Genomic DNA, 10,426 nt, shown 5'->3' on the forward strand with positions numbered 1-10,426 from the left:
AATGGATTGGATGTTCTGAACTTACTCTGTCTTTTCATGTACTTGTCTGGTTCAAAATTTGGGTGTAAAGCAGGAATACCCCAATAATAGCTTTTGTAAAATGTGGGAACTTGTCGGTAAAAATTGTTAAAAACTGAAAACAAAGGGCCATAAGGATACTCCAATCAAGCACCTGGCTGTAATTCTGAGATTCCCTCCTTGCCCAACTCCAGTCTCTCCAGCTAGGCCCTATATTGTATTCCTGGTTAGGGGATTGCTACAGTGCCTGGCAGCTTCCTTTCTGTACTAGAAGACACAGAGGGGTCTCATGTATCTTTTGCTCCCTGTATACCTGCTGCCTGGTCCCCCTCTCACCCTGGTGGCTGAGTTAGTGCCTTCCCAGCCTCTGCCCCTCCCCAGGCTCCATATGCAATCCCACAGCAGCCTGGTTTCTTTCCCCAGCCTCCCCTGATGCCGCCCAATCAGCAGGCAGGCTGGCTTGTTCCTGCCTGCTTTCCCAGCCTTCTGGCTCTCTCTGCTGCTGGCTTTCCACCTGCCAGTTCTCCACCCAGACCTGCTCGTCCATTCTTCCCTGGACTTGCCAGCTCCACACCTTTAGGTGGAGAGACTTTCCTAATGTCTCTGCTCCCAGTGTGTGTGTGTGTGTGTCTCTGGGGCCAGCTATTTAAAGGGTATTTGTCCTCCTGAGTCCAGGCCACTGACCTGGGTCTTCCTTCTCGCATCCAGACAAACCATGACACAAGACACTTGGGTGGGTGGGGAATGAACCTGTGGATCTGCTCTAGTATCATCCCCATTCTACAGGGCGGGAAGGGAACCTGAAGCACAGAGAAGCAAAGTCACTAACCCAGCGAGTCAGCAGCGGAGTTGGGGTTAGAACTCAGGTCTCTTGATGACCATTCCTCTGATCTAACTAGAGCATACTGCAGCCCTGAGTTAGGAGGCATGCAGCGTCTCTTTGTATTCTCCCCTGCTCTTGGGTCCTAGCTAGCCCCACCCTCTCTCATTTTTTGACTCATTCTGGCACTTTGGCCCAATCCAGAACCCTCTTGTGCAAAGCCCTGTTGTGAAATCAGGCAGCTGGCACACACGTTTCACAGCAAACCTTTATTATCTGGACCTCAGCAAACTTGTTCCTGGATCACTGTATAGAGATTCATTTGAAAACGCTGGGTGCATCCACATGGTCACTTCGTATCTGGTGCAGATCTGCACCCCTCTGCTAGTCCTCAGGAATGCCTACAGCTGTGGTTCTTATGATGATAGGCACTTTGGCCACAACTGTGGTCATGGACCAGGGAAGGTAAACAGTCCCTATCAGCTCATACCGGACTTCCATGATATCGTTAGCTATGGACATGCTGCTGACAGACAGTAACTTGGGCAGGGGGAACATGCTGGTGATCTTTGTGACCTCAAAGGACGCTGCCTTGGTCTTGGACTCCAGCCTCCAGACTTCGTTTCGGTCTTTCAAGAAGCGCCGTTCTGCCCTGACGGTGTAGCCCAGGTAGAGGATGATGGAGTACAAGGCAAAAACCACCTTCCTGATGGACCTGCTTGTCTGGTTGTCAATCTCTGTTGTGAAGATGATGTGTTCACCGGGGGCGAATGTGTTTTTCTCCAAGGAAATCCGGAGGATGATGAGGCCGTGTTTGAAGCCGCAATGATAAGCTATGTGCTTGTCGACTTCCACCACCAAAGGGTACTGCATGGGGAAGGGGGAAAGGTAGAGTATGGTGAGTGCCTTTCACAGGATACAATATGATTGCCTTGGTTCCTTACACACATGGAACTGCAGATGCAGGAGCAGAGGCTGCTTCACACTGAAAGAAATCTGCAGACACCCAAAACTTCATGCTGCATGTGTGGCCCTTTGTACTTCATAGAAGCAGTGAGAATAGACCTCACATTCTTCTCCACAGGCCCCTGTCACTTGAGCTAAAGGAGAATTTTTGTTAACAGTCCAGGGCATATGACACACAGCTTAGCAGTCCTGATTCCATCCAGTAGAGAGCAAGGGAAATGCACACAATATATATCTACACCAAATTCAGGGGAAGGCCACAAATGGGCCATTAAAAGTAGCATTTTCTCACCATCTTGATGCAATTATTAGCATTAGGTCTCAGTGTAGGTGATTTCGGTAACGCTGGCAGATTGTATGCTGTGCAAAGTTCACTCAAGAGCTCAGACCCCAAAGCAAAAGAATAACATTAATAGTCACACTTCTCTAGCCCCTTCCATCCATGTACCTCAGAGCTTGTTACAAACAAGAATGAATGAAGCCTTATTATCCACCCTGTGGGGTAGAGAAGAGTTATCTCCTGGTGCACGCATCAGGAAGGAAGATGGCAGACTTTGCTGACGGTGCCATTTAAAACAGAATACGAAAGATAGTAATAAGGTTAGGAATCACTGTATTATTTACACCACACCATAAATGTGTATGGGGCTGGGTGCTGTCAATAATACAAGTCAAGTAATAAAAGGCCATAGGCGTGAATCAGAGCTCACTTACACTACCATAATTCCATTGACTTCAACAGAGTTAATCCTGATTTACACCTGAGAGAGAGCAGAGTTTGGCTCTACGGTCCAGAATCTAATTTACGCTCAGGCCCTTTTACACCACTCTGGCAGTGCAAAGGGGCCTTAGCATAAATGGGAATCAGGCCCCGTGTCTCTACCCTAATGAATTTGCAGTCAAAGGGGCTAATCCTGATGCATGTGAGTAGCTCTACTTACCCATTGAGTTCAATAGAACTACTCATGTGAGTAATATTTTCAAGACTGATCTCTGGGAATATGTAATAATGTAGCCGTGAAATAAGAACATGCATAATTATTGTTCAAGGAAAATGATGTGTGAGGAGGCTGTGTACTGGAAGCCTTGAGATGCTGAATGATTCAGGGTCCCTTTTTTTTCCTGTACCATTTTGGCTGGGATGTTAATGTTCCCTGCACCTTTTAGGGTTCAATTCACTATCAACTCTCTTCTCTTCTTTAGTGTTAAATCCAGTTTCTGCTGTTACTCCACATCCTTAGGGACACTTGACACTCCTGAAAAGGAGCTGGCTGTTTCATCCTACTAGGCTCAAGTGACTCTGCAGATTCTGGCTGCCCCAGGAACCAGTGTTGCTGAGGGGGAGATTTCTCCTGACTCTGCATGGAGCATGGATTTCAAGGCCAGAAGGGACCATTGTGATCACCTACTCTGACCTCCTGTAGAACACAGGCCATAGAACTTCCCCAGAATAATTCTTAGAGAACATCTTTTAGAAAAATGTCCCATCTTTATTTACAATTTGCCAGTGATGGAGGATCCACCATGACCATTGTTGCAAGGGATAATGACCATCACTGATAAAAATGTATGCCTCATTTCCAGTCTGAATTTGTCTAGCTTCAACTTCCAGCCCTTGGATCATGTTAGACCTTTCTCTGCTGTATTGAAGATCCCATTCTCATGCATTTGTTCCCCATGTAGATACTTATAAAGTATAATCAAGTCACCCCTTAAACTCCTCTTTGTTAGGATAGACTCAAGCAGCTCAATCTACTTATCATTATCAGGCATGTTTCCTAATCCTTTGCTCATTCTCATGGCTCTTGTCTGAACTCTCTCCAGTTTATCAACATCCTTCTTGAATTGTGGACACCAGACCTGGACAGCGTATTCTAGTGGCAATTGCACCATTGTCAGGAGTAAAATAACCTCTATACTCCTACTTAAGATTCCCCTGTTTATGTATCCAAGAATTGCATTAGCTATTTTGGCCACAGCATTGCACCCAGGAGCTCGTGTTCAGCTGGTTATCCACCAGGGCCGCCAAATCTTTTTCAGAGTCACTACTTCCCAACATAAAGTCCCTCATCCTGTAAGTATGGTCTGTATTCTTTGTTCCTAGATGTATACAATTACATTTAGCTACATTAAAGCACATATTGTTTTGCTTGTACGTGCTGCATTGTTTAAATCATTGTAATTTTAACAATGATCTTCAAAGGAAACAGATAATGGTTGTATGAAATTTTTTCTGCTTTATGATATAGAGAGAAGTCCTGGAAGTTCTTTTCCCCCAATGCCTGTTCTTTTTTTAAACCTCCCTATAAATATCAGGAAAGTTCAGCCTGTATGCTTGAGAAAGAAGCCACGGGGAACATCTGTTGACCAATGTGGGCTAATGAGACCACGTTACTCCAGTGTTCCATCTCTTCACTGGCTGCCAGTTGAATATCAGATTGGGCTAGAAAGCCCTGATGGGGCTGAGGCAGATGATGCTACCAAGCCTAGAGTCATGGGGGTCCCTGTGGGACAGACTGAAATGTGAAGTTGACGTTTTCCTCTTACAGTGTCACTTAACATGGAGCCATGAGGAATCGAGGTGTCTCCTCCTTTCACCATGGCCCTGTTGGGGCACATCTCCTATTTCCCCTATTCTCCTCTTTAATAGGAAACCTCCAGCCACTAATTCCCCAACTGCCCTCCACAAACATACATGCTATCCTATTGCTACCCTTTACCTTCCATGGAATTGCATCGCCTTAGCTGACAAGGCCGAGCAATTAGGTGGGAGAAGGTCATGCACTGACTCTTAGGCTTGGCCTGCACACCGCTTTTGTACCAGGATAACAATGTCCATCAGGGGTGTGACTTTTATTTTATTGTTACCAGTATAAGCATCTTTATACCAGTATAACTGCATCCACTTTGGGGTGGGGTTGGGTGGGGCTGGAGTGTACCACTTTAAGTATACCAGTGTACTTAAAGTGCACATGGTACAACTTTTGCACGTAGCCATGCTCTTAGCGTGCGCGGCCCCGATTCAGGTGGCTTTACTGTGGGTCCCCATCTTTGCTTGAACCAGCTCCCAAGTCCTGGTCTTGATCGCCAAAGCGCCTTGTAGGCCAAACTAAATGTCTTTGGAAAAGGGGAGCGAGGAGACAATTCTAGGTTCTGTGTGTAGACCACCTGTCTGGACTTATGTAGTTTTGTAAGGATGCTCCAATACCACAGGGATGGGCCTGGCACAAATAGCTAGCTAGACCTCATTGGGAGCAGCACTGGACCCTTACACTCTTTTTCTGTCCTCCTGTCACAGGAAGAATATTCTCTATTTACTTTACCTGGGATTGTATTTTATCTTTAAGGATGCCAGAGGTCCCTTGCACTAGTAAATATTTCTTCTGCTTGGCTAAGATGAGCTCTCGACTGGCGCAGGAGGCTTTGACGAAGTAGGAGACACGGGCTATGTTGCTGGTGAATGTCGATGGAAGTCTGTCAGGTAAGTTGAAATGGAAGTCAAAGGTGTGGGTGCCCGAACCTAGCCAGTTATCTGAAAGCCAAACGACACTCCCTCACTTACCGAGCTAAAAGATAACCTCTTATTTATGGGCTGCCTTGCGTTCTTGATGGAATTTTTTTAATGAGGATAGCACCCCTCAGCTGCTTGCAAATTATTTTTAGGGGTCTGTTCCTGCTGAATGCTGAGCACCCTCAACTTTTAATGTGGTCACTAGGCATGAAGGGTGCTCAACAGCTCTCAAGCCCTACAGAAGTCAGGCAATGGAATACCTACTTCTCCTTTATTGGTGTCACTGGACATAACAAACCCTCACAAAGCCTAAGTCTCCACAGCCTGGCTTTTTGTGTTTTCAGTTACACCCGTGCAAAGTGGGGGTAAAATTGCTATCAGATCACTTACGCCAGTGATAATATTTTACTTTCGCTTTGCATTAATGTGAATGACACAAGATGCAAGGCCATGGAAAATCATTTCAGTGTTCTGCTTCTGCCTCTTTCTTAAATTCAGTTTGTAGTGTAAGCAGGTGCAATTACATTGAATTTAATGGAGAGGTTTCCTGCTCGCACCAAGCTAAAGTTGGCCTTGTCTCACTTTGAACTGATAAGACCATCTTTCTGATATAATTCCCCACATACAGGTACTCTTTTGGGATTTAGAATGCCTTTTTTTTTTTCAGTTTAGTTTAAACCACTTCTAAACAGACATAAGCTAAACTGAAAAAGGCACTCTAAATCCCAAAGGAGAATGTGCACATAGGGAGTTATACTGCATAGCTAAAGTATAATTACACTGGTATAGGACTGCTGGTAAATTTTGTGAAAGAAACCTTGAGAGTTGTGGTTTCTTAGTATCTCTGAAAATCAGGCTGTTTATTTAGGAGACTAAACATGGATTTACGTGCCTGCCTTTAGGCACCCAATTTTGAAACATTTGGCCTTTAAGATCTAGAGTTGAAAAGTGTCATAGAAACACTGCGTGTTGTTATTATTATGCTAAATATCAAAAAGATAATTTCACCCTAGATTTACAACAACACCTGGCACAACTTTGAACTTGTAGGAGGAATTTACTTGCCACGGTGAGGGGTAATAGGCTAAATCCAAGACTTGATTGCACATGTAGGAAAAATTACCTTTCTGGTGGGGCATAGCCTTTAAATCCTAATAGTCTAGGAGGAGTTGCAGTCTGACCATTGGAGGTCATAGGTCAAATCCAAGATTTAATGCATTGACATGCAGCCTAACCTTCAACTCTTAACTACCTAGGAGGAGTTCACAACACACTGCTTTTATATTCCTGTGAACATCAGGGATTAGCTAATTCTGTATGTAAAAACACAGTAAGACCCTGACTAATTTTCATTTACCTCCTCTGTGTAACTTATAACCTCCCTGCCTCTCAGCAAGGCTATAACAGCATAAGCCATAGCGAGGTCTCATATTATCAAGATTTCATTATTTTTACAAAATATACTGTGGTACACTTACCACCACATAAAAAAATTAAAAATGACAGTTGACAAAATAAATGAACAAAGTACCTTGATACCTGCTCTAAACTTAGGACTTGTCTGCACTTAAAATGCTACAGTGGTACAGTTGCATCGCAGTTCTTCAGTGTAGACCAGTGGTTCTCAACCCCTGGCCTGGGGGCTGCTTGCAACCCAATCAGAGCATAGCTGTGGCCCATGTGAAATCCTCAGGACCATACAGGTAGTATATATATTGTGTGGATGCGGCCCACATAACACATAGAGAGCGCCATATGCAGCTCAGTGGTAAATAGGTAATCCACGTCCCAGAGAGGTGGTAGCTAGGTCAGTGGAAGAATTCTTCCATCGACCTAGCGGTGTTTACATGGGAATTTAGGTTCGTTGGTTTAACTACGTCACTCAGCGCTCTGGATTTTTCACAGCCCTGAGCAATGTAGTTATATTGACTTAATTTTCTAGTGTAGACCAGGCCTTAGAGGTTTTATTGGCATAGCTATATGTCATTTAGGGGTGTGATTCTTTACCTACATAGCTATGCCAGTAAAAGTCCTAGAGTAGATGGAGTTATACTGGTATAACTGTGCTTATGCTATTACAGATTATGCTAACTGGGAGATTTACATATGTTATACTGGTATAATCACTTTTATCCCAATATAAATGTGTTCACTCTAAAGGATTTTCCTGATCTAGCTATACTGTGACCTATACCAGAAAACCCCTCCTAGTTTAGACAAGGTCTTAGTGATGCATTACTGTGACTATATGTATACATATGTACACACACTTACTATGGGCCAGATTGTGATCCCTTTATTCACATTGAGTGGTACCTTACTCCACAAATAAACCCTTAGATTTCAGTGGGACTATACATGGTGTAAACTACTACTAAGTGAGAGTAAGTGTATCTCAAACTGGCTCTGATGTGCAAAATACGATCTCCTGGTTTCCTTTTCTCCTAATACAAGGACAAGGGGACATTCCCGGAAATTGAAAGGGAGCACATTTAAAAAGGATAAAAGGAAATACTTTTTCTGCACAAACACAGAATTAACGTTGGGACATCCATTGCCACCATTTTTCATTTACACTTGTAAAAAAATATAAATCCAATAAATAAAGACCTCATGGAAGCCAAGAGGTCAGAGGAAATAAAAGGGACTGGACTGTTACATGGATAATGAGATCATTATCAGGATTTCAGATTAAAATCAGATCAGAGTTTAAAATTAAATATTTTTTTAAAAGTGCCCAAAGTTCAGCCTCCTGCTTCAGGGCTTAAGACAATATCTAATCAATAAGGTTAGGAAGAAATACTTCCTGTGGGCAGGTTATCACATAACTGTCTAATGTAGTGTTTCTTGCATTTTTCTCTTAAGTGGTTGGGGTAATGACAGGACACAGGGCTAGACTGATCACTGATCTGATCCAATATGGCAATTTCTGTGTTCACTAGTGCAAAATTAGTGAGGTTTTACTCTGTGTTCTTTGAACTCTATGGTTCCAATTCCTTACCCGCTATTTTGAATGTCTTTGTTTTATTGATGTAGTCAGCCTTGTTATTGCAGACAATGTCTCTGCTGTAATCCTTGTCAGCATTAATCTCTTCATTCCACTCCAAATAGCCTCTTCCCACGAGCTCTACCTTCACTATGGGGTTGATCAAAGATTTGTTAAGGCTCAGAATCACTTGGCCATCTATGCTGGAGCCTGCCAAATACACTGTATCTTCAGGCAGCACCAGGTTAATCGATTTCACCACCGACATCAGGGAAGAACAGAAGCCGGCTGTTGTCTGTGCTTCCTAAGGATCTGTGTGTCTGTGATGTCAAAGGTTTGTGACATCACTGCATTTACAGTGAGTGCTAAGCATCTGCGGTTCTGTTCGGCCTCGATAGCAGTGCCAGCTTTCAGGATTTGTCCCAGTAATGATGTTTTTGAGGTCCTTATTATTTAGTACTTGTATTATGGTAGTGCCTCAAGGCCCCTACTGAGATCAGTGACCCATTGTGCTGGGGCCAAATATACATTCTAAATAGACAAGACAGACACAGTCTGGGAGGGAAAACAGAGAATAGAACCCCAGTCTTGCGATTCCTGAGACTCTTTTAGGGATTAGAGAGAGGGGACACTTCAGGAAGACAGTTTGAGGGGTCACGGCCATCAGGGGAGGGCACTTGCTCATCTTTGCCAAGTTTCCTTGGAGTTTGCATGTGCTACTTTTTGTCAGCAAGTGTTTTATGAGGTGTCATGAGGAATCTGTCTGCTGAGAGGTCCATTGTTCTGCCACCATTTGTTTCAGACTGAATAATGCTCCATATTTCTTGCACTTTTTATGAGCCACAGGGGAAGTGCTGGGCTTTTGCCTGCAGACCAACTTTTCTTTCAGGCACTGGCCCTGATTCAGGAAAGCAATGAAGCACGTGCTTCAGGTTCGGCACGTGTTTAAGTGCTTTTGATGCCTTGATTTCTTTTGCTAAACTATTAATCCTGGGAGATGAGCTGAGTAAAGGAAAGAGTGCATGATATCAAAGGTGTGGCTTCAGAGATATCTTCATGGATGGAAGGAACAGAGCCCACTCTGAGCTGCTGGGCTTTTTCTTCTCCTTCCCCTTTTTGTGGAAATGATATGTGTCCAGCAGCTCCTTGCCTCATTACACCCCTTGCCTCAAATCTCCTGTGGTGCCAGAGGGGAAGTGTTTCAGAGTAGCCGCTGTGTTAGTCTGTATTCGCAAAAAGAACAGGAGGACTTGTGGCACCTTAGAGACTAACAAATTTATTTGAGCATAAGCTTTTGTGAGCTACGGCCTACTTCATCGGATGAATGAGGGGAAGCGGAGGGTTCTTCTTGCCAGGGGCAGCAGCTCTGGCGGGCTGTCCTTGCAGAGGAGACCGGAAATGGGGAAAGGGACTCAATCCGCTGGTTTCCCCAGGAGGGTAGACCAGTAGCTTAGGGCAGAGGGGACAGGTCAGCAGCATTTGTCATCACGATTCATTGCAAGCAAAGGGGACGGAGCTGAAAGTTGAATGGAGGGGAAACGGGTGCTCGAGAGGCCGTTACCTCGGGCGGCCCTGCTGAGGCTGAACTCCAGCCCTGGTTTATTTCCTAGAAACCCCCTGCCCCGTGGCTGTGCGCTGTTAAACTTCCTCCCCGCTCCACCCCAGAGGAGGCAGCATTTCCCGACTGATTTCTCTCGGGAGAGGGCGCTGAGCAGGGCTGAGGGGAAAGGAGCTGTCGGCATTTTACACCCCCCCCCCCCGCCGGAGAGCGCTCCCCGCTTCCCAAGCCAGAGGCTGGAACGAGCCCCCCAACCACCGGGGGGGGGCTCATTCTTCTCAGGGGACTGGCCAGGATGGGAACGGAGCAAGCCCCAGGCGGGATGCCGCGGCACCTCCCACCCTGCAATGCTTCGGGACCCCCCCCCACCCAGGCAGGCAGGGGGCCGCGGCAGCACGCCCCCCCCCAGCACGCCGGCATCCCTCGGGCCGGGCGTGGGCTCCTCCCCGTCTTCCTCCTTCCCGCCACCAGCCACCAATCGGCAGCCGCCCGCCCCACCCCGGCCTTTCCCGCGCCAAACTCCAAAGCCAGCCGCGGGGTTCGCGGGCGGCAGCAGTCGCGGCCGGG

The 10,426-nt window shown here is 45.7% G+C and overlaps 1 protein-coding gene across 1 annotated transcript; it reads right to left on the minus strand.

Annotated features, from left to right (window-relative positions):
* Positions 1-1,222: 1,222 nt before the first annotated feature.
* On the minus strand, positions 1,223-8,569 carry ARRDC5 (arrestin domain containing 5). The gene is made up of 3 exons (XM_074939389.1): positions 8,317-8,569; positions 5,128-5,336; positions 1,223-1,705 (listed from the first exon to the last, which is right to left on the minus strand). The coding sequence occupies exons 1-3, from the start codon at positions 8,567-8,569 to the stop codon at positions 1,223-1,225; spliced, it is 945 nt and encodes a 314-aa protein (XP_074795490.1).
* Between the last annotated feature and the right edge of the window lie 1,857 nt (positions 8,570-10,426).

This window comes from Natator depressus, chromosome 25 (genome assembly GCF_965152275.1).
Source record: "Natator depressus isolate rNatDep1 chromosome 25, rNatDep2.hap1, whole genome shotgun sequence".
NCBI lineage: Eukaryota > Metazoa > Chordata > Testudines > Cheloniidae > Natator > Natator depressus.

Bases quoted from the DNA above. Each gene is read 5' to 3' on its own strand.
- ARRDC5 (XM_074939389.1), bottom strand. From the start codon at position 8,569: ATGTCGGTGGTGAAATCGATTAACCTGGTGCTGCCTGAAGATACAGTG. The intron at 5,337-8,316 runs GTAAGGAATTGG...TTTGGCTTTCAG, and splicing joins AAAGACATTCAAAATAGCGG to ATAACTGGCTAGGTTCGGGC. The intron at 1,706-5,127 runs GTAAAGTAAATA...TTCCCCATGCAG, and splicing joins AAGATAAAATACAATCCCAG to TACCCTTTGGTGGTGGAAGT.